Genomic DNA, 23,239 nt, shown 5'->3' with positions numbered 1-23,239 from the left:
ACAAACGCACTTCTGTTTTACTTTATCACAAGCAATTTAAATGATCTGAGAAGCCTAATCTAAGAAAGTCCTTTGTTTTACTATTTTGATACAGTCCATTGGTCTCTCTTTGAACGGATTAGTACTTGCCAGTTTGCACTGATGTGTCTCAAATTGCCGCTACTCTACAAGCAGATGGACTTGGTGATGTTTTTTTTAGTTTTATATTATTTGTACAGTCTCAGATTTCCCGGATCTGTGTTTCAGCTCAGGGAGTGATTTGCTTTTTTTCTGTTCTCCCTAGGCAGTAAACCACAACCAGTTTTCTCATCATGTATTTACATAATTAATATGTTTTTTATCACAAATCATATGCTGAAATAAATATTTTTACCTCTCTGGTGCTAAAAAAAAAAAAAAAAAAAAAAAAAAGCGCAAATCTTTAGTTTTGTTTCAGAATTAATTTTTATTATTCTGTATATTTGGTTAATACTCCTTGCAGTGCAAGGCAGCCTTTTCATTTTTTTATTTTCTTTTTGTTGTGCACGCAGTGCAGATGAGCTTGAGATTGGGATAAATGGTTTTGTTTATATAAGAGCTGTCATATAAGAACTTGTCATTGAGGTGAGATGGAAACCTATTTTCCATGCCTTTTTTTTTTTTTTTTTTTTTTTTTTAATTATATACCTGAAAGCACATTTACTAGATGTTTTAAGTATAGAGTTGAAGCTCTCTGCTGTATTCATGATGCACTTAATTTACTGTATTTTATTTTACAGGTTTTTACATTTAAAAAAAAAAAAAATCTTGTATAGATTTTAACTGGGCTTTAAGGCAGGAATTCAAAGAAACTAAGAAACTCTTTGCAGTCTGTTCGACTGATCTAAACGCCACCATCGTTTAAATCACTAAAACAGCTGATTAGATCCCGCTGACAGCTAAGCCAATCATTTTAAGCTTGCAGAACAAAAACTTGTACCCCTGTACCCACTAGAGGGCGATGTTGTACTGCAGGCCACTCTAGTGCATAAAACAAATCTTTTAGGTGCTGATGTGCTACAGGGAGAAAGCAAGGGATCGATGCATTCGTCCATGTATACTTTTACTGTACATAGCAGTCAATGAGTTAGCTAGTCAGAGCTAACAAGTGTTCAAGTCGTGAATACCTGGGAACTTTCTGGAGAAATGCAATCTGGTGCACATACTGTAGCTATGGTAAAGGACAGCAGTCAGTGTTGCTCACATGGAATTAACGCTTGCAGCGAGTAGCAGATTAAAGCACTTTACAGCTTTAAGATTTTACGAAAAATAAAATGTACGTTTTAATGTTCAATAATGCTTTTTCTTTCAAGCAGTATTAATTGTTGTGTACTCTGAACTGGTCATTGTAGTTAATTATTTAATTTTGTTTTTGTAATGTTTCTTTGGAAAATCATTTTCTAGCTGTGTTTTCAAGTGCTTTTTGTAACACAATAAAGGACACCTGTATTATAACTTTGCTTATTTTTGAGTACTGACAAATGAAACAGCAGATCCTTATTTGGCCAGAGCCCCAAGCTGGAAGTCTCATAAACCCACCAGCCTGTCTGACCTATAATTCACAAGCACCATCTCAAGATAAAAATGAGTGTAGCAGTTACTCTACAAACAAATTACCAGAAGCGCTTTAAATATACAAAATATTTCACTTAAACAATGCCTTACAACCACACACCGTACAGTCACCAAAATTGATTATTAAGACGAAATCTGTACAAATGATTCACAGATTTTTTTTACATGCTGCGCCAATGCTCAAAACGTATATTTCGTGTACTTGTGCACTCACAGATACATACTGTAAAAACAATCAGATCCCAGTTCTGAAATCTTATTACTCCTTTGTCTAAAGAAGAGAAGATAGCAAAGTCTAGCCCTCCACCTAGCAGTGACGTGATCAGTAAACTGCTGGCTACAACAGAGCACCGCGTCAAACCCTAAAGTACAACACGCCTTTAATGCTGCAATTAAGTTTCTATAAATAGAAGTTCATGCAGCCTGGAGTGATGATGTGGTCGGTAGGTTTTTGTCAATGATAGTTATTACATTAATAAGTGTGCAATACACCCCACCTGTTCCAACCCGTTCTAAAGTGTAGAGCAATTTTGCAGTTCTTGCAATTCAAAATGAATCCTTTTGGATGCATTTCAAATCCAGCTTTAACACAAAAATTAATCAATGCCTAATCGTTTTTTGGGCACGTGGCATCTTTGCACCTCTGTCCCAATACCTAAACAAGTAATCTTGCACGGTACAGTAAAGAAATTCAAAACCTCAGGTAGGTGCCCTTGTAAATAATACAGGAGACTCCAAAGCTGTGGAAATTGCATGAGTGACGACACAGTGTAGCTCGAAGGACAGTATTCTACAAATCCTTTACCCATTTCATTACAATCACAAACACACTGAGCAAATAATTTTGCAGAACAAGACCTTGAGTGAAGGTACTGCTGAGGATACTGACAGTAAAGGTAACATGATGTACTTCCCAGATCAAGTAACCACTGTCATTAAATACTGTAGCTCTGTCTGCAATCTTAACCAACAATTACAGCAGTGCCCCAGTGCCAACAGAAGATAAAAGCGACAACACTGTCCTCCATTTAAAAGAATGGCCTTCAAAAGCAACTTGGTAATGTATTTTTTTTTGTTGTTTCTATTAACTTTGTATCATTTTCTGTTGCAGTCATCACCCTGGTGACCTTTGAACCCTCTGAAGTTTAAAGCACCCTTGTGGTCTAACTCCAGCTCCAAGAACAACACCCTGCCTCACTGAAATACTGATACTAAAAAATGCAGACAAGGTCTTTTATTCCAGACCAGTAGCGAACATTCAGGAAACTAAAGGTTTTGTGACACTCGCTAGCCAATCGTGTTAGAGATGCACAAGCATAATAAATATACGAACTCAACAGGAAACAAGTACACACATACAAAGATAGCCAGGAATGGTTTTAACATTATTTATCTGTCTGGACCGACACAATTATATTATTATTTTTGGCACAGCTGATATTCCACTTCGAATGGCCGGATTCAATTCAAATTATTTTGCAGTCATTACTATAGCTACAGCAGTGCAGTAAAGCTGGATTGAGATCAGGGCCTGATTAGGGTGCATCTGACAAAACTTAAGGCACAAGATATTTCGTTAGTGAAGTTCCATTTCGAGTTTCACAAGACACTCAATCGTTTATGCTGCGTAATAATGAAGTTCCGCTATTTTCTTGTTTAGTGATCTTTTAATGGAAAAAATAAATAATGCTTTGTCCATGGTTAGCTAGTTAAAGAAGGACAAATTTCCACCACGCAACCACACGCTCTTCTGCTCTGGAATACACAGTGCCAGGAGGGTTAGAAAGCTCTGCAGGGAATTACATATTCAAGACAAATAAATAAATAAAATCCATTAAAAAAAAAAATTAAAAATCAATGCAAGGACTGGCCAAGAGGTGATGCAGTATTGCTGAATAATGAACAGTAGGGAGTAATCATTGCCAATATACAGATCACAGATACAGACACAGATACTGAAGAATGCATGGCCTGACTTTATTTAATTTAAAAAAAAGAGATTGAAAAAAAGCCTTAATTTGGGGAACCTTTTAAAAGACAGCGTAGAAAACAAAAACGTCAGCAGCTTGACTTCCATTGAAATGAATGCGTCCTTGTCCTTTATAAGTGTCTGAATGAACACAGAGAAAGTGATTCACTCTGTACATAACGGTGACAACTGCTTTAAAACAAAAAAAGTCCTGTCAAGTATCAAAAATGCTCCAGGCTGCGTGGCTGCAGGAAGTGTGGCTCCGGGGCTCGAGGCTGCGTGGCTCCAGGCTGCGTGGCTCCGGGGCTCCAGGGCTCCGGGGCTCCAGGGTTCCAGGGCTCCAGGCTGCGGGGCTCCGGGGCTCCAGGGCTCCAGGCTGCGTGGCTCTGGGGCTCCAGGCTGTGGGGCTCCGGGGCTCCGGGGCTCCAGGGCTCCAGGCTGCGTGGCTCCGGGGCTCCAGGCTGCAGGGCTCCAGGCTGCGTGGCTCCGGGGCTCCAGGCTGTGTGGCTCCGGGGCTCCAGGCTGCGTGGCTCCAGGCTGCGTGGCTCCAGGGCTCCAGGCTGCGTGGCTCCAGGCTGCCCCTCACTGCACCTCGGTCTTGATGATAGTGGTGTCCAGAGCCTCGTTACGCAGGTCCACGGCCGAGCCGTTCCTCCACGACTGCTCTGCTGCGGCTGCCACCTGGATTGCCCACAAGTACTGCTCTTTGGTGAAGAAAGGGCTTTCCCTTCCTGCCAGGACAACAAGAAACAGAGTTAGAGGAGGCTTATTCTACAGAACATTTAGCACTGCCCTGCTGGAATCACTATTCAACACTGTTTCCAGTTACAAGACCTTATGGGCCATCTTCGTTAAAGCATCTGGTAAAAGCGATCAGGAAATGATTCTCTAAAATCGATTCTGTGTTTGTTTCATACAAGTAGTATTTTTTTTAAACGTTCCTCTGACGTTCCTGAACTTTCTGATGGAAGAGTTTAAAGTTTTTTAAAAGTAAGGAACTATTTTCAACAGGCAGCAGCGGTGTAGTCCAGCCGGAATTCAAGCTAAGTCACATGACACATCTCCCGTCTGATTCAGTCAGCAGTCCTCTTGATGCAATGAAAAGAGCAAAAGGAACTTCTTCTATTACCAACTGCTTGTTTAAGAAGGCTAAACATGCTGGCAAAGACGACAGCAGCAGTGCATCCACTACAACTGTGGACACAATGAAAGAAAGTAAAGCATTCTGACAAGAGAAAGGCACTGTGTGGAAATACTTGCAGAAATTAGATAAATACATTGTCTACTATATGCTACTATAAGTTCAGTCTACAAATAAAATAAAATATGAAGTTGTAGTATAAGAAAATCAATATTTTAGGAGGTGTGCAGATTTAGGACTGCACCACTGGACTTAAAATACTTTTGGACGAAACAAACATGAACGCATTAGCTAAGCATTTTAGATAGGGAAGCTTCACACACCCCTGTCGGCAGGTTTACAGAGCTGTGTGAATTGAGAAAGCCGGAACGAACCTCTGAGTGTCCTGAGAAAGTGCCGCAGCAGCTCTCTGTAGGCATCTCTGTAGCGATCTGCAGTGTCCTGCATACACAGAGCCGCTGAGGTGCTGTGGTCCGAGATGCCCAAGGGGTTGCGATTGTCCATCTGCAGGGAGCCCTCTGTCCCGTGGACCTGAGGAAAGGGGGAGCCACAGAGAGACCGTTGCAAAAGCACTGCCTGGAAAGCTTTGGTGGCTCTCCCTGTGCCTCTAGCGCTTACGAAGGAAGCGCTCTAGGGGAATTGTGTTATCCTGTTATTAAAACAGCTTGACAGCATATATAACAGTGCCGATCGACTCACTTCCCAACGTCTTTTTCATACGTACTTCCAGTCTTTGGTCACAGCTCTTGTTGCAGTGCTGGCTGGTGTCCAGGGAGGCAATGGCACCGCTGGGGAACTTCATGCTGACAGAGATCGAGTCGGGTTCCTTCACTGCAGCCATCTCTGCAAGAACGGAGCACAGAAGTCACTTTCACTCTCATCAATGCAATCCAAGTGCGTTCTGAAGACTTTGTTAGCTGTCCTATTCAATGGTACACCATTTACAAATACCAAATTCACACAGATCATTTTGTACAAGAAACAGGAGTTGGTTTGCTTTGGAATACCTCTGCAGAATGCATGTCCGAGAGAAAAGATGGTATCTGGGGCACTTTCTCCCAGCAGCCAACAGATGACGTCAATGTCGTGCACCGCTGTGTTGTAGAATATCCCACCTAGGGCACAAAGAGCAGTAAGAAGCCATGCCAGGGGGTTGCCAGGTAAACAGTGCAAAGAGCATCCCTCTTTTGCACACAATCAGACCGCCTGGATGCAATAGGAGCAATAAAACTCATCCAGCGTTTATGGTGGCATTGTAACTAGACTGGCGTTACTGTCACTCCTGGTTGCGGGGTTGTTTACCCCTTGTTAAAGCCTGCTTTCTTGATGCACCTGCGTGGTGTTAATGAGAGCCACTTCCTGCTGAAGCCTGGACTCACTGAGCACAATGCTCTTATTGAAGCCAGGCGGTATGAGGAAATAGAGGATGTCACCTTGAAAACAAATACAGCTTTAAAAATAGATTCAAAACAAACACTGGTATTCAAAGCCACAGGCGCCCAATTACAGAATTGACCCTGAAATCTACCATGCACCTTACCGGGCTCACGGAGCAAAACATTCTGGTATATCTCTTATTCTTCAAGGATGCATTCGATTAAGATAAACCAAAACAGGTTTCCTGAAACCATCCATTATATTCAAGTCAAACTAAAACCACCTCAGGATTTGAATAGGAAGCTGGTAGCAAGACATGCTCATTATTACTGCAATCACAAAGACAGAACACACTTAAGTGCCATATGAGTTTGCCAATGACTAAGTGGTTTAATGAAATCTGTAAAGACGAAATTCATTTTATATTCCTTTATTCGTGTTGATACAAACCTAGATAGGTTTTAAGCCCTTGTTTTTGAATGGGAAACCTACGAAACCAAAATTGGTTTTGTGTAAATCAAATGGCCCTCCTCTAAGTTAAGAAGGACTACAAGTCCCAGAATGCACCGCGGTGTGAAGCAATCTGGGTCATCCAATCCAAAGGCTGAACCGCTCCATACCTGAGGATTTGATTGCTGCCACTGAGGGAGGGGGATACATTCTGCTGACAGTCAATATCCTCTGAATTCTACCCAGCCTTTCATTTTCACGGACCCTCTTGTACAGAAACTGCAAGGCTGGGTCGAAACGCCTAAAGAAATATAGAGATATTTTTTTATATATATATATATATATCTATATACTAGTGATACACATGTGGCTCATATAGAATTAGGTTGCAGAGACCAGCACTTACTTGAAAAATCCACAAACCAGAGGCTTTCCGCAGCGGCTGGCTTCATCAAAACACGACTCCGCGATGTGTCTGTTCAGGCTGGGAAGCTTCTCACAGAACACCCCTTTACCTGAGAAAGACAGCCGAGTGACAATCAACAGCACCACTGAAGTTCGCTACCAAAATGTAAACATAAAGTCTACAAAGAAACGCAAAACACATCACGGAAATGTTTCTGCTAACTGACAACAAGCGCATTCTAATGCAGGGACTTCACGGTAATACACAGACGTGTAGTGTGTAGCTCTACCCCTGTAAAGGTTTAATGTGGTATATCGTGGTTAAAGCACAGATCAAGAACAGCGATGTTACGGTAAAGTACTGTAAATCGGATGTCTGGTAAAGAATGGTCTGTTCGTGGTATAGTGAAAAGCATGCGGAACAGTCAAATTACTGTGCAGCTGTGCTAACTTTTTAAAGGTAAAGCTTGCATCTCCTGATAAAAACAGGCTGAACACACCCACCTGCTCGCAAGGCATCCAGAACTATTACTGAGGCTTCGTCTGGAGGGGAACAAACCACCACCCCTGAAACGCTAGAAAAGACAATGAGAACAACAATAATAAAAAAGAAGGATAACCCATTTTTCTATGGCGTTCCTTGGGTCTACCAGGATACAGTTCGGTAGCATTTATTAATGAAGCAAGTAGCACTACAAAAAAGCCTTGCAAGCTGTGAGAACCCAGCCTACCACTGATCTCTGAGCACGATGTCGGTGTCCCGGGATCGCAGCATCCTGGTGTGGGTCAGATGCTCCTGGCTGAAGACACCCTCCAACTCCCAACGCTGATCCTCCACTATGTAGAGCAGCTGGCAGCCATTCTCTACAACCAGACTGTGGCACAGTGCCCTGCTGCCAGTGCACACCCCAAAGAGAGCCAGCCCCACCCCAACTCCCAGCCCCGCCCCTCCCCCTGCGCCCGCCCGCAGGCCAACACTATTGGTCATCTCCAGCCAGGGATTGGACACCCAACCAGGGAGAGGCGGGCTCTTGACACGCCCGCTGGAGAAGTTGTGTGGTTGGTTGTCGGAGGTGGAGGGAGTGGCCTCAGAAGTGGCTGCAGAAGAGGTGGAGCTCTTGCTGCTGGAGCGCAGTGGGAGAGACGGAGGAGGGAGGCTGCTGGAGCAGGAGGAGACGGAGGAGCTGGGAGTGCCAGGCAGGAGGGGAGGCTGAGAGGCCAGGGAAGACGAGTCGAGTCTGACAGGTAAGTGGAGGTCCGATGGTGCTGATCTGTAAAGAAATGCCAAAAAAACCCTCAAAATATGTCACTTCTCTCGCATTGCTCAGCACAGTCCACATTTCGGTATAATACTGAACATTTTCACAGCTGTGGCTTGTTTACCTTGTTATTTCTTCTTCTGTATGGCTTCACTGCAAGCCAGTCAACCGAAAAAGCGGTAGAGGAAGTAAAAGCACTTATTTTTGGTGAAGCAAGAGCTATAAAAACAGGGGCGAACAACAGAGCTTAGCTAAAGCCATTTTTAGAATTACTAGCTATTCTGTAATTGAAAAATGACCGTGCTTGCATACAGTAGTAGGCCCACTGGGGAGTAAGTTTTTATTTTAAAAGATATTAAATGAAGAGTGTGCGAGTGCTTTGTCAATTCTTGCTGCACTGCCCCAGCCAGCATGGTTACTATACTATTGGTACTGTTTAACTGATAGGAGACCAAAGCCCTAAACCCTGAACTCCAACTCATTCATGACAGACTGCGTTCCACAAAACGGCTAACAAATATACTCTGATAATAAAAAAAAGAGATGTACTTTCAGACAGAACTGCGTATAACAGCCCAAACGGGAGCTGTAGAAATGGCTCGCTTTAATGTGTGCATTAATAAAGCAGCATCTGATTGGCCGGAGCGCTATCTCGCTGAACCCCAGCTCGTTCCTATTTTAACTGCCTGTAGTGTGTCCTGCAGAATAATTCATTTCCGCAGGCATAAGCGAGAAACCTTATCTCCCACTCTCTGTTTACTTTTAAAGCCACTGGAGTAAACACAGTACCTCCGTCGCCAGGCGACTGGAGGTGGCTAGACAGGCCAGAACACAAAGACAAAAATAGAAATCCCCCTGTTCTTATTGCCCCCCCCCAGCATTAGTGACTTCACCTCCCTGTGGAGCTGCTCCTTCAGGCAGGACAGGCTGAAGCTGAGAAGGCTGTTCCTGACTGCAATCCCTCTGAAGACAAGAGTTCTTCTCTGTTGAAAAAGCTGCTGCTGCTCCCAGCTCTGTATCCCCCTCTCCTAGTCTTCCTAACCGCTGGCAGGATTTTCCTCTCCAAACACATAGCAGTGTCAGCCTCCCTCGCTCACACACACAACCCCAGGGACCAGCCACAGTGTTCAAGGCATCACTTCTTGTTTTAATGCCTCCCTGTTTAAATATCACCAGTGTAAAAAGAGCTCAGTGATTCATACACCAGTTCACCTACAGTATCTTTGTCCCTTACCAGCAGACCACTTTACCTTGAAGCACATTTACACACACCAATATATTTTCAGCTACAGCCCTACTCTCTAGAATGGAAACGAATGGGTGATGAGAAGGGTGGCCGAAAGTTGCACCATATTTTTTTTAATTCCTGTTATTTCTACACCAGTGTTGTGAGGTTAACCATACTTATTTTTTCACTGACGCGCCGGTCTGAGCTTAATGCTAGGTGGCCTTCAGTAAAAACAGACGCTGGAGGAAATAACTGCTGTGTCTGCTTCTGACAACTACATAAAATAGACCTACTACAGCAGAACAGTCTAAATACCTGGTCTAGTTTACCCTGGATAAAAGCCGAATTGATCAGGGCCGCTAATGTCCAAGGAAAGCATTCAATTTGGCCCACTACGAAACACGCTCTTTTTAAGAAATACCTAAAAAGTTTGAACAACTAGGCTGAATAGCCTATCAAACAAAAAATGTCATGTTTTAAATGTCTGATGTCTTTGCACAGCTAACTGTTAAAGGATTCATCTGAAGTTTATTTCGACTCGCTGGAGCTTGTAAACCCTTATCTAACCTAAGGCTCACAGTGCTACCTGGATCAGCTCAGAGTACAGTACAGTGCAATGCAATGACAGAAATGAAGACCTCCCGTGCATACAAGTTTAAGCCATCCCAGGTTTTACCCTTTACCTATAACCTGTTGCTATCAAGCCCTGCAACAGGAGTCTAACTGCATAAACTTTTATAGCACATTCAATCCAGGAGGTGCAACAGATTCAAAGCTGATAATGTTACACCTTGAGGGAACAGCAGACACATGCAGGGAATCAAGATCAAAGAGGTGTAACTGGGGCAGAAAACAATAATTAACATTTACTATCTTTTATTGAAAAAAAAAAAAAAACACCCAATACAAATCATTATATAACAATATAACCAAGAGATAAGCAAGGGGAGACAGCAAACACATAGGGGACGAACATGGGCTGCTCTGCTGTAAAAGTGCTCTGCAGTCTCCAGGTACATTCTCAAAGACAATGCTGCAGGAAACACTTACACATGTACGGGCTTTCTGTCCCACTGTTGCTTGATCAGCCTCCTGTTTCGGTAATGTCTGGCCGACGCCAGGTGCTCGAGTATCCTGTCTCTGCGGACCCTCACCGGTACCTCGCAGGATTTACAGTACAGGATTTCCACTCGGGTCCTTTCCCCGGAGTCGTGCTGCTCCACGACGTGTCTCTTTACTGCCAGGTCGTGGAACTCCGCCGCGTAGTCATGCAGGGTTTTTTTCTTTCGCCCCATCTTGTGAAAAAAAAAACGAAAACACGACCAAATCCTGTTTTATCTTTTTCGTCTGGTTTTATTAATTTCGCCGAGAGTTTTGCACCGGTTGCTCAGAAGAAGAAGCCATAAGAGTCAAACAATGTTTCGGTTACTAATTATGACAGAGGCGCAGTCAGGTAGGTGCGCTCAGGTGAGAATAGCCGCAGTCAAAATCCACTTCGTGCTTTTAATCATCCGTGTGTGTGTGGGTGAAATATTTCTTGAGCTGATATTTTATTCCCCAACATTATTTAAAGCACTGTTTTGGTTTGCCAAAGCCTCGGGTCTCTATTTATTCGCTTCGTCGTTCGACAGCTTCACATGCTAAATTTTTCTATAATTCTAGTAACTTAAAAGTATTTTTTTTCATTTCCTTCCGCTTTTTCGCTTCGCTGTTTTGCTTTGCCATCTCAAGCTGGCTCCGACCCCTAGCCCCACTGTACATTTGCTTAAATCGCAGTACTTTCGTATCACCCTCTTGGTATTTGCATACGAACAGTATCTGTAGCATTTAATATTTAATCCGGTTATTTTTTACTTTCACCAACTTGTCTTCACTTTAATGAAAGTTGGTTCCTTTTCAGTTCTTACATCGATCTAATAGCGTGCCAGCCAGTTCATTGTGAGAAGTCCAGTTTTATTTGAACCTTTCTTCTGCACCTTGGTTTCATCCAATACGCACGGCTATCTTGTGTTATTTTCTAAATTCTGTACATTATTTAAAAAAAATCCTCAGACAGATGCTTACGAAAACAAAGACGAATTCCCCAGGACGGTCGTGTCCTATCTTCTCTCCACTGAAGCCTCGGCTAAACACAACCCCGGTTGTGGTCACAGCAGGATGTTGATTTCAGCTGCACACTGTAAACACTTCTCCCCTCCTACACAGTAGAGTACCTCTACTACTAGACTACAAAACAACCCGACACGAATCTAGCCTGTCCTGCCCTTTACAGTACAACACACTAACCTAGGGAGATACACCCCCTCTTCTATTACCCGATCCGGGTCCAACGAACCGCCCCAAACGCGCATAGGAACTGCTTCGCCCTTCCTCACTGATCCAATGCCAGTTAAACTGAAGCGCTACCCGGGTCCTACTCATATTATCACCATCTGGAGGTCTGGAGGGATAAAACCAAGGAAGTGCGTTTTTTTTTTTTTATTCTGCCAAACTCTTTGCTGTATTTGAATTCCGCCTGTGCACCACAACACTGTCCATGTGTCATAAATCCATAGCTACACAACCTTGCGGATCATTATCAGATAGCAAGCATTGTGCCTGACAACACCAAGTGTCTTCTTCGGTAGGTGTCGTTTTCAGTGCTGCTATCTAGGAGATGTTGTAGCCATTCAGGTAATATTGCATCATTTAAAAAAAAAAAAAAAACATTTGAAACTGTACATTGTTGAAATCACAATGAAGTTTCTCAGATAATACAGGTTTAAAATCACAGACAGTGTAGTTATCTAATGCATTTTAATTACCACTTTAAATATTGTACGAAATAATCTTACAAACATAAAACACATAGATTCTAAAATACATTCTCAAATGCTGAATAATAAGTGAAAATCTGTAAAGACGGGCGCTAGCTTTCAATCTTCAGGGGGAAAAAGGTTGCTGTTCAGCGTCAGGTTTTGAATCTAAAAAATAAATACAAAAATGTATATCAATATTTAATTTACAGAAGAAAAAAAAATACAGGAGGTGATATCTCATGCAGTTTGGGTGGACCGGTCTGATCCCAGTGGGTTAGAATAAAAGACACCATAAACAGCATATTGACTGACTATAAAAATCACAAAACACACTGCTATTAAACTTAAAGGGTTGTTTAACTTCAGAACAAAGCCATATATTCTACGCACAGGGTGGCATCTACACCCAGGATGAGAGGCACTGGAAGTCGGACAAACCCTGAATAGCGATTGATTTATCTTTTAAATTAACATTCCTCCGAACAAGGGTTTAATAATCAATAGCCAATGTCACTTATGGGTTGGGGGAATGAGGGTTATTTTTTGCAACCATGCCCGAGGTGAATGAAACTCTGTCTCGCTGTGTGTTGGTTCACATGCATCGTGTTGAGATGGCACAGACTGACCTGCATGCATTAGGGCTCATGGTTTTCAAGAGACAAGATTTTTGTAAACCTCACTTACCACCGTGATCACCTGTTAAATGATTTGCACAGCATTTACGCTGCAAAAGATTTGTTTTTTTCGTAGTGAACCCAATTCCAATGAGGAGTCCGAAAAGCAGAAGGGCTCCAACTACAGCAATGGCAGTCCATGGTGTTGCAGCTTCTTCCTCGCACACAACGTCCGTTGTTGAGTTTCCATTTTTACCACCTGACTTACAACTTTGAAGGAAGCACAGAAATAAAAGAATGAATTGTGTTTAACGAATCCCTTGGAAGTCCTTTCATTCAAGCGTGGTTGAACTCACTTTTTCACATACAGTTCAATAGACACGAGATGCCGAGTGCCTTACTGATGAATACTAGCACTTACACAGTCCAGGGTGCGCAGTAAAGGGACATTTCTTCAATTGAAAAAGTCCCTTTGGGGCAGTCTTCACAAACTGTGTCAGAGTTTTCAGATCCTGCACATCAAAATATATTATTTTACTTTTAAAAAGCAACTTCATCTTAAACATTAGTCTTGTGAAATGTTTCTACATGTATTGTTATTGCTGTCATTCAAGACCCCCCTTTTTTTAAAAGGAGGTCTATTCTTTAAACAAATAACATTTTGCTGTCTGGAACCCTTATTGTGTTTAGGTTCCGTATAGAACCAAATCTTACATACTGACCAAGTGAGGGTGCTAAAAGAATCATTTGATCCCCTCAGTGGGGGTTCCAGATGGGGTGCTTAATGTTTGGAACTCATAAGCAGTTCCATTCTGGAACCCCTAATTAAGAACCCTTTGGTTTCATCCTGAACCCGGCATACAGAACCAATATTGTTCAATACATCAACAAGCGTTTCACAGAATTATCAAATGGTTTTGAACAGAACTCAAAAAACACTTTTCTGCTGTCAAGACACTCCTAGTGATTTTAGCTAACCAGTCATATCTTAAGATTACCTATTGAAAGCCAGTGGCAGCCTTTTAAGGGGTGCAATGTGATCCAATGGCGGTACAGTAACGGATTATACAAAACATCACAATAGTATTAAAACTGCAAACAGCAACGCGGTCCCTTACCTTGCTGCTTAACGCGCTGTCCTGGCTGACAGACTCTGCGTTTCCTGCACAGCTGGCAGCTTTCCCCGTCCCTATCCAGGCAGAAGAACTCTTTCAAACAGCTACAGACCGTGTTTTTCACAAGGCTACACTGGTGACGAACAAACAGACCCAAGTCTGGTGGAGAAAGCACGCAAGTGTGCATGTTAATGCATAATGAAACAGAACTTTGGGTCGGTCTTAAGGGAATACATCAGTATAGCCTAATTCTTACAACTGTGGGGAGTTATGGGAACTAGACTCAGCATTGCCAATATCTTTTGTAAAGGATGCACACCAAAAAAACAAAAACATTTTCTTACCAGAATCACAGACTTTACATGATCGACACTCTGTTAACCAATTGGGGCGATCTATATATGTGCCATTTGAACAGTGGGTGCATTCTGTCTTCTGCAGTGCTGTGCAATGTTGTGAAACATGACTGCCTGAAAATGCAATACAAAAACGTGGTGTGATATTCATTAACAACAATAATACATATTAAAGTGAAAAACCATAGCCTGTTTTTAAACCCGGTTACCTGTTTCGCACAAGCTACAACACTGCCCATTGAAATGATATTCATCAGGTCGACAGGCACTCGCAATTGAGAGAGACACAACAAGCAAAGCGATTATCTGGAGAAAAGAAAGGCATACGTAATTAATAATGGTTACATAATTTGGTTCTGGTTTCGTTTATCGTCACTAATTTAGCATATGTTATTGAAGCACAACATTTCAGGGTTTTTTTTTTTTTTTTCCCACAGGATGTTTTTTTTTTTTCACCAGAATATTTATCTTTATAATATTATTTATCTAATATTTATCTACCTACCGGTAGCCATTCGTTTGTATTATTTATTTTGACCAGCAGTAGACTCGAGACGCTTTTGTTAAAACGCTAATAGTCTTAGCCGAAATATTTGAGAAGGTCGAACAACTACCCCCCTGTTATAATTTCCTTGGAAAATGTGTAAAGTGGCACCTGTTACCCGTTTTCAAGTTTCGCTTCCAAGTTCAAACGTCCCCTAAGAGGGAAACCAATCAAACTGAGCAAAATGATAATGGGATAATCCAATAACTGATCAACTCACCTGTATCGAACAAAGTGGCAAAGTGGAGATCATATTAAACAAACTTCCGAGCAGGTAGAGAACCTAACCAACAACAACTGAAAAATAAAAAAGCAAATATACTGCAGAATACTAAACTTTTAGTTTTATTTTCGAAATTAGTCATAACAAGGTGTCGTCAAACACAGAAACACAAATTGAGGTTTTGTGTGGCACAATCACATTGTGCTGTGCTGGTTTTTAAGCAACTGTTGTGGTCTCTAGATATTGCGATTTTTTCTTAAGCACCCCCCCCCCATGGTAATGTTTTTACCACTCATTCACTTTGAGCCTGCGTATTTGTAGCTCTTTCACAACTCTGTTTGCCATTGATTGCATGTTATTTTTTGCCGCTCTCTCTAGCACCCCCTTGTGATTGAGATGCGTATCTCAAGGGTTCTGTCCTGGTAAATGAACACATTTGGAATGTGGGCGGCGACCCGGCAATTTTAACCAAAAAGAGTTTACAACGCTGTAATATATTATTCATTCATTTATCTGGATCGAGGTCTGTTGATCAACGTTGGTTATGTACTATTTCATTAAACATGTGATTAATGCTTGTTAGGCAATGTCTGATCAAAACCACGCATCCTCACCAATATCCATAAAAGAGTCACTACTAGTGTGAACTCCACCAGTAAAGCATTATGCACACCTCCTTGGGTTTTCTTTAATACTTCATTAACGAGAAACAAAATGTTGTAACCCTATCTTAACACGGTACAATTCTACACGCAGTGACCGAAGGGTTAATATGAGGATTCTGTAATCCATTAGCAAACAGACCCTTGAATATCGGCCACTGTGGCAGATACACGATTGCAGTAACCTCCTGGGACAAAAATGTGCCCGTTAGGCTACGGTACTACGCTTTGCTTGTGTGCATGTATATTTACAACAAACACGTGCTATGAGTAGCATTTTTAAAAACCTAAAAGGTTAATATATATATATATATAATATATATATAGTATATATATATATATATATATAAACCGACACTTTGTAGATAGTCCCTAACTTCGTTGTTTTTGTGTGTCACCATTATTATCGCATAAAACAATTCGTAGGTATGATTCTGTCGTTTATTTGGTCATTCTGTTAACTTGTCTCAGCTTCGTAAACATGAAGCTTAGTTGTGTTTAATTTTGCAAGATTAATCATGGCTGTATGCAAGTGAGAATAGCGTTCGCAGGACACGTCCTCCTGTTTCACTTTCACATTTGTATTAACAAAACTAGTTCAAATAAACTTTCGTTTGTTGTTTAGTTTTATTTAAAACGTTTAACTTGCGTAAGAGAATTGCATTAGCTTTTTAATTAGTGATTATTCAGTATTCAACCCTTAATTAAACACATAATGTGTGTATAGATTATATCTACATCAGTAGTCAGACGTGGATATGCTCAGTTAAATATTACTTATTTATCCGTTTTCGTAATGTTCAACCAAAATACGAATCTCTAAAAAGCATGGCGATATTCTCATAGTAATTAAGGTTGTTTTTTTTCAGTTTCGCTGCTTAAATGTATCCCTGTTTGAAATGTGTAAATTCATAAGAACATGTTGCCCAGCCAACGCCCTTTTTCCATTTCCTCATTCTCCATTGCCTCAGTTTAGAATGCCAGTTTGTCACCCCTTTAAATACTGCCCTGCCAGTTACAGGGTTTTTGCCATATATATATATATATATATATATATATATATATATATATATATATATACACACACATACAGGATTGAAACATTTGCTTCAGAATGTGGTCCTTTATTTACATATATACAAACTACTATAATACCAGAACCTACTTAAAAAAAAAAAATACATAAATGATTTGAGTTATACTACTATATTACAGTGAAACAGGCAATGTACAGTTGAAACTGTAGCTGTAATAGATAACATTGTAAGAATATCATGTCTCCTTTGTAAAAGTGCTTTTGCAGTTCGCTGTTATTCTCATGGGGCTGTCTGCTCTGTGGTTAACCACACTGCTCACTCATAGTGCAATACTGCCCGATCCAAGGCAATTAATTCAATGCAGTACATGACCGTGCAACTTTCACATAGTTTTATATAAAATGAAAAAAAAAACCCCAAAGGAAAACAAAAACAGTAAGTCTTTGATTAGCGGACACTCTTGCGAGTGAGCCACACCCTTATCATTAACAATCAAGATAGTGTGTGTAAATCATTTTCAAATCGCAACAATCACTCTACTGCTTTGGGAATTAACCTAGTCTGTACGGTAACTCTTCCCTTCCTGACCTATCCAGGGATCTATGGTTTAAAAGAAAGGGGAGCAGGTCACACATATCCTTGTAAAAAGGAGGACGCGTGGATGTAATACAATGGTAACACAGACGGGCCATGTGACAGGACAGCGGGGTTGGGCAGATACCAATGGTAAACAAAGGGGAATGACCTCAACTTTAACACGGAAGCCTCGCCCATTCGTTGTGTTTCTTTCCTTTTACATCTAAAGAACGTCCTCATTTGTATTTTTTATTTCATTTATTTCCATGTAAAAACCGCAGTTTCCCAGTCAGTATCTCTGGGGGTTACTGTGTGATCAGACAGACTCAGACCGTACTGCTGCTGTTCTTTCTGATTCATTGGAGCTCAGCCTGGAGAGGCAGGGGTTAGAGATGACAGACACCCAACTTCCCTGCTGGCACTACTGTTTACCTTGGGTACCTCTGGCTCACTCTTGCAGACACGGTGTTGAATTCAACAAGTCAGATGCAAAGACTTAAAAGAGAAGTACTGTTCCAGCTCAAAACAAGTTACTCTGTAAGAAAAGGATCTGCTACACTATTTGAGCATTTCAGTTGGTTGGTCTTTGTCTCATGACTGGAAAATTCAAAACCTCAAGAAAATTAATTGTACAAGGTGCCAATCTCTATATCTTTCCAGATGAGTCCAGCTCAGCGACGAGGACGCGCCAACCGGAAGAGCCATGTCACATGCTGTTCTAGGGGTAAAGTCTCACTCCACTATCAAAAGTGGAAGCAGACAAAAGTGTGCCAGAACTGTCTTCTGACCTGGAAAAAGAAGAAATAAATAAATAAATAAATAATGGCTCGATGATCTGGAATCCATCCTTCATGCAAACAAAGTAAAATGGTCTTATTCAGTCTTCAGATTGAAAGGTACCGGTCTTTATATGAAGCAGGTCACAGGGAGGGAGTCTGTTCTAAATGATGTGGATTAATGCTGTTTCTTTCAAGCAATTATTCTGTATTTCATTTCGTTACTGTGTGCTTTTTTTTCTACAGAAATCACATTGTCAGAATACCGCTGAAATATAGGCCAGACCCAACCTTGCTTAGTCTCTGAGCTCTGACAGGACCAAACCAAGGTGCTGTAAGCAATAAAATAAATAAAACCTGACAATGCATGTCATTCTAGAACCTCACCACTGACTCAAAGAGCTGCCAGTAAGAGGAAGACAGATTTGATTTTCTTGGAGCAAGTGGGCATGTAAACAGGTGTGTGTGTTCTTACCTGTGGCTCATATTATTTAGTTGCTCATTCTGTGCTGGAAGCATTGATTCCTGTATTGGTAAAACAGATTCTTCAGTCCCTTTATCTTCTGTTTCAGAGGATTTCTTTAAGAAAATAAACAGTAGGAAAAAGTGTCGCTTTTTTTTTTCAAATTAAGGTGTATTTAAGAATTTTCAGTGTCCTTACTTTCTATAAATATTTAAAAATATATATAAAAACAGTCAACTACTCCTTGTTTTGCCTTTACTCATTTCAGCATTGAAACTGGTAATACAAAATAAGATGTTTAGTGGAAAAGATAAATAAAAACAGAATTCTACATGCTGCAAAATTCCCAACAAAATAAAGGTATTGCAACAAATGTTGCAAATACAGCATAGCAAACATTTGTGTTGTTGTAGATCTACCAATTCTTTTCAAAATGTTTTGTATTTACAGTGTCATGTAACATTTATTCATTAAACCAATAATTACTATTATATAAATAAAATGCCAAAATATAAAAGTAGCTTACCTTATTTAGAAATGCACCTTGGGGAAGAAAACACATCAACAGTTTAGTTAGTTGACCTCAAAGTGTTATTTGTGCAGTTAATAATAATAACAACCACCTTTATTTATATATAGGTGTCTTTCATAGTGGACCACCATCACAAAGTGCTCGTGTGAACTATGCATCAGTTGCAGAGTCACTTACAATGTCTTGCCTGAAAGACGCAGCACATGGAGGTTCAGTGACTTGCTCAGGGTCACACACAGTGAGTCAGTGGCTGAGCTGGGATTTGAACCAAGGACCTCCTGGTAACAAGCCTGTTTCTTTAACCACTGGACCATCACAGCATGAAACAAATCACTAGCCTGCAGGGTTACTACGAGTTACTCAAGCAGCTCTACAGGAGGAATATGATATTTAACATAATCTCCTGTTCATTTACATGAAATACTTCACTAGCTTAACATTGTAACTTTGAAAAATAATGACATGAAATACAGGTCAGGACCTTTCCAAAGCGATTACTAACCTTTAATCTTCCAATACCTGACTCCGACTCCGACTCCGACTCCGACAAAAAGACATAATCCAACTATTGATCCAACTATTAAACCCACGGGCTGTTTTTCCTGACACTGCACATCTGCTGTTGAAGTCCCATCTGTATACTTCACTTTGCCATTTAATGCACAACTGGTAAGAAAAAGGAGGAGAAATGGTCAATAGAACTGCACACATGAATGATTGACGTTCCAAATGACTTGCGTTGTTGAACTAACTTCTTGTCCAGTTAATTCTGGTTTAGCTACTAAACTTGGTATTCCTACATAAGCACACTGTGCTCCCTGGAGCTCCATTTGGTCTCCTTGACAAAAATAATCTCACAGCATGTCAGAAATAATTCAGTAATTCAGGGCATGGTTTAAAATAGACAGGCTGTTGCAGTGATTTGTTTAAAAACCCCAGAGGCAGTACAATAATCCAAGTCTTCTCGACTGTATCAATGTTTTTAGTTTTAAAATGTGGAATAGAGACTTGAGTAGAACACTGTATCCTCCGCCCCCAACAGCTAATAATCAGGTTAAAGCACTTACTCTGTCCACGGGGTGCAATCTAACGACATGTTTTTTGTTGAGAAGGTTCCTTCAGGGCAGCCTTCACATCTTGTATCAGATTCAGCAGTCCCTGGACAATAAAACATTTCATTTACTTTCTTCTGTTTGACTTTGCACTGAGCTAGTAGCCCTTTAACAGCATATAAAAAGGGCACAATGCTCATGCTCTTACCTTGTGACTGGACTCTCTGTCCAGCTTTACAGACCGTATGTTTTTGACCCTGATCACAGCCACCACCCCTTGCTTTTCCAGAACAGAAATATCCAGTCAAAGGACCACAAATGGTGTTTTTATGGCGTTGACATTCATGACGAACTGTGAGGCCCAAAGCTGAAAAAAATATATATAAATCTGAATGTAAACTATATATATAATTATGCCATTTGTTGTTCAACATTCGATTGAGATGTAAATGTTGGGTTCCGCTGTACCCAGTAGACATTAGTGGTAGCGACTCTCATGAATATCATCTATAGCATCTACTGAATGGAACTGATCTCTAAGTCAGGCCACTAATTATACAAAAGTTTGCACTCAGTAGTCTGTATCAGTTTCTTCCGATAAAAAAAAAAAGCAAAAAAACACATAACACGTTAGTGTATCAATTTCTTTAATGTTCTTTACTTTATTACCTTGATCGCAGTTTTTGCACGGAAAGCATTTAAGTAATCCATTGGGTTCTTCAGTGTAGGTACCGCGTTCACACGGGATGCAGCTTGTACTGATGTCATGTGTGCATAGCTTGTGTACAGAAGAGCCTAAATAAAAACAAAACGATCCAGGATTATTAAAATGAAAGGGATTATTAGAACAGTGAGCAGTTTAACAAAGAAGCCAGTTTAACAGTCAGCTGCAATTCCAGATTTAGCTAGGACTAGTCAGAGGGAACTGTAGATGTTGCTGCAGTTCAAACAATGCAAACAATACCCCCCCCCCCCCCAGACTTGTATAAAATGAATGAGTACTATGACAGTGTCTAAACACACACAAATAAAGTAGGAGCACATACCTGCACTGCACATGGGGCAACACTGTCCCTCCACAGAAAATTCTGAAGCAGCGCAAGAGCGAACCACAGTTTTAATATTTACAAAGAACAGGATCATCTGAAAGAGAGAAATAAAAAGTATGTGCACAGTATATACAAAACCAGAACAGCATGAAACTTCAAGAGCAAGCAATGCCTGACGCATTTCAACAAAAGACAATAATTCAAGTAATTGCTGAAGGTGGTTAACTTCAGCTTCAATGGTCCTGGTTCACAATGAATTTGCTCTTATGAAGTCTGCAAAGTGAATCTAATGTTATTCAATTACTGCCGCGTACCGTAGATCTTAAAATAGCATACATGAAATAGCTATAATTTTAAATTACATATCAGAGCCAAGTGTCAATTTTACACACAACCCAAATTCACCTATTGAGTCTATACGATTGTTTCTTCTAATTGAAAGAATCTTGCACTTTTAAGACGGTCCCTTGATTGCACAACCCAAAAGAAATTATCCATAAAACATGTATCTTTTTTTAAATCTAAAACGTCACCAATGTTCGTATAATGTATAGCACCGTCATGTTTGTGGTTTCTAGAAGCGTTTGGTAGTAAAACTGTATATTAAAAAGGCATTTTCTAATTGTTTTCAGTAGTCCGCAGTTTCAAATTTGGTTTCGTTTTAAAAAGAAAAATACTTGTCTGGGCTGATTTTAACGAATGCGGTAGTACGCCATTACACAGAGAATCGCTGCAAGAACGCAACAACATACACAGCTATACAATAATACAACGTGCCATACTTACTAGAAATGAAGGCAGCATACTTTCAACCACAACGTCTATTACTTTTCATATTCAAGCAGCCAACATAAAATATTTAAACCTGTTTAATTTCAGCAAACAATTCTACTGTGCGCTCTACTGGAAATAAAGTACACTCCCTCTATAGGTTACAACAGGTCACTACACGTACCCGTCATAGACTAATCCCTTAATCTGAGGAGACTACTGTTTTAATACAGCGATCAAAATTCAGTTCGATTTTCAAAGACCACCTTCCATTCCTCTTTTTATGCAAAGGTCTCCATCGTAGCATTTGTTTAATACTAGGACTACTCACGCAGCACAGAGAAAAATCACCTGGCTAGTACTACTACAAACAGCAAGCATTTGCGAGTAACTTAGTTTTGGTTAGAGAATGGCACACACTATCCTATGTTAAGGATGCTAAACAGTTAATAATAATAATAATAATAATAATAATAATAATAATAATAATAATAAATTCAACACCTTAACAGGTGCTGTCTGTCTCCTCGTATGATAGTGCCTTTTTTCTTTTGCAAACCACGCATGGATGGACTGGGTGGTTTGCAAAAGAGGGTGTTTCCTTTGATCAAACCCACAAGCTGGGCTGTTCTGACGGTGGTAATATTGACTACAGTACATTTGATTGGTTATACAGAGCCTGGGGGCGTGTCCAATGTTCTGTCAGAGCAGACAACCCCACAAGCACAGGGCATGTTTAAATAGATTACATTATTTATTACTGTCAAGCTGAAAACATACCAGAGAAATTAAAAAACAATAATAAAACACTGCCTGCCCTTTCTGTAAACTTGATTCAGTTAGTCTTTCCCCTTCTTTATTTCCATCAGCCCCTTCATGAATTCTGTACTTTCATTCTGTATTAAAATGCCTTCCAATTAAACTTTAATCACAGGTGATATTATTGACCTCAAGGTGCTCAAAGCTGTATTTGGACTGCATGGGCTAGATTTTCTTTTACAGTACAAAATGATCAAATATATATATGTGAAAAGGTTTATTTTAAAATAGTTGGCAGCATTGATGGTGGTAGACAATCATGCAAGTGGATGCAGAAGAAACTGTAAGATCATGTGGTCAGGTGCAGTGAATGAAGCAGGTCCACACAATCTTTCTCCCAAAACAGTGCTTGTTTTAATGATAACAATAACAAAAATAATAATAAAACACCACAAATAAGTCCACCCCTTTACCAGCAATGGTATTGGGG

General features: G+C 40.5%; 3 protein-coding genes across 4 annotated transcripts; all 3 read right to left on the bottom strand.

The window, feature by feature from the left end:
• Positions 1–4,143: 4,143 nt before the first annotated feature.
• LOC121328275 (myo-inositol 2-dehydrogenase-like) lies at positions 4,144–11,761 on the bottom strand. The gene is made up of 9 exons (XM_041272867.1): positions 10,473–11,761; positions 7,667–8,206; positions 7,440–7,510; positions 6,937–7,045; positions 6,701–6,831; positions 5,711–5,818; positions 5,428–5,546; positions 5,078–5,234; positions 4,144–4,293 (listed from the first exon to the last, which is right to left on the bottom strand). The coding sequence occupies exons 1-9, from the start codon at positions 10,715–10,717 to the stop codon at positions 4,145–4,147; spliced, it is 1,629 nt and encodes a 542-aa protein (XP_041128801.1). The 5' UTR covers positions 10,718–11,761; the 3' UTR covers position 4,144.
• A 299-nt stretch (positions 11,762–12,060) lies between these two features.
• On the bottom strand, positions 12,061–15,690 carry LOC121328279 (tumor necrosis factor receptor superfamily member 14-like). 2 transcript variants are annotated; one of them, XM_041272873.1, is made up of 7 exons: positions 15,070–15,690; positions 14,515–14,611; positions 14,294–14,419; positions 13,953–14,108; positions 13,256–13,346; positions 12,917–13,104; positions 12,061–12,385 (listed from the first exon to the last, which is right to left on the bottom strand). In XM_041272873.1, exons 1-7 carry the CDS (start codon positions 15,100–15,102, stop codon positions 12,345–12,347), a joined length of 732 nt encoding a protein of 243 aa, XP_041128807.1. In that variant the 5' UTR covers positions 15,103–15,690; the 3' UTR covers positions 12,061–12,344. The 2 variants fall into 2 exon arrangements, with proteins under 2 accessions (XP_041128807.1, XP_041128806.1); XM_041272872.1 differs by having other exon boundaries at positions 12,076–12,385; positions 12,905–13,104; positions 15,070–15,676.
• Positions 15,691–16,829: 1,139 nt separating this feature from the next.
• On the bottom strand, positions 16,830–22,288 carry LOC121328277 (tumor necrosis factor receptor superfamily member 14-like). The gene is made up of 9 exons (XM_041272871.1): positions 22,006–22,288; positions 21,217–21,313; positions 20,840–20,965; positions 20,379–20,537; positions 20,186–20,276; positions 19,621–19,784; positions 19,113–19,129; positions 18,599–18,702; positions 16,830–18,135 (listed from the first exon to the last, which is right to left on the bottom strand). Exons 1-9 carry the CDS (start codon positions 22,021–22,023, stop codon positions 18,066–18,068), a joined length of 846 nt encoding a protein of 281 aa, XP_041128805.1. The 5' UTR covers positions 22,024–22,288; the 3' UTR covers positions 16,830–18,065.
• Between the last annotated feature and the right edge of the window lie 951 nt (positions 22,289–23,239).

This window comes from Polyodon spathula, chromosome 16 (genome assembly GCF_017654505.1).
Source record: "Polyodon spathula isolate WHYD16114869_AA chromosome 16, ASM1765450v1, whole genome shotgun sequence".
NCBI lineage: Eukaryota > Metazoa > Chordata > Actinopteri > Acipenseriformes > Polyodontidae > Polyodon > Polyodon spathula.
The sequence above is the reverse complement of the archived record's forward strand: the minus strand, read 5'-3'. Positions and strand labels throughout refer to the sequence as shown.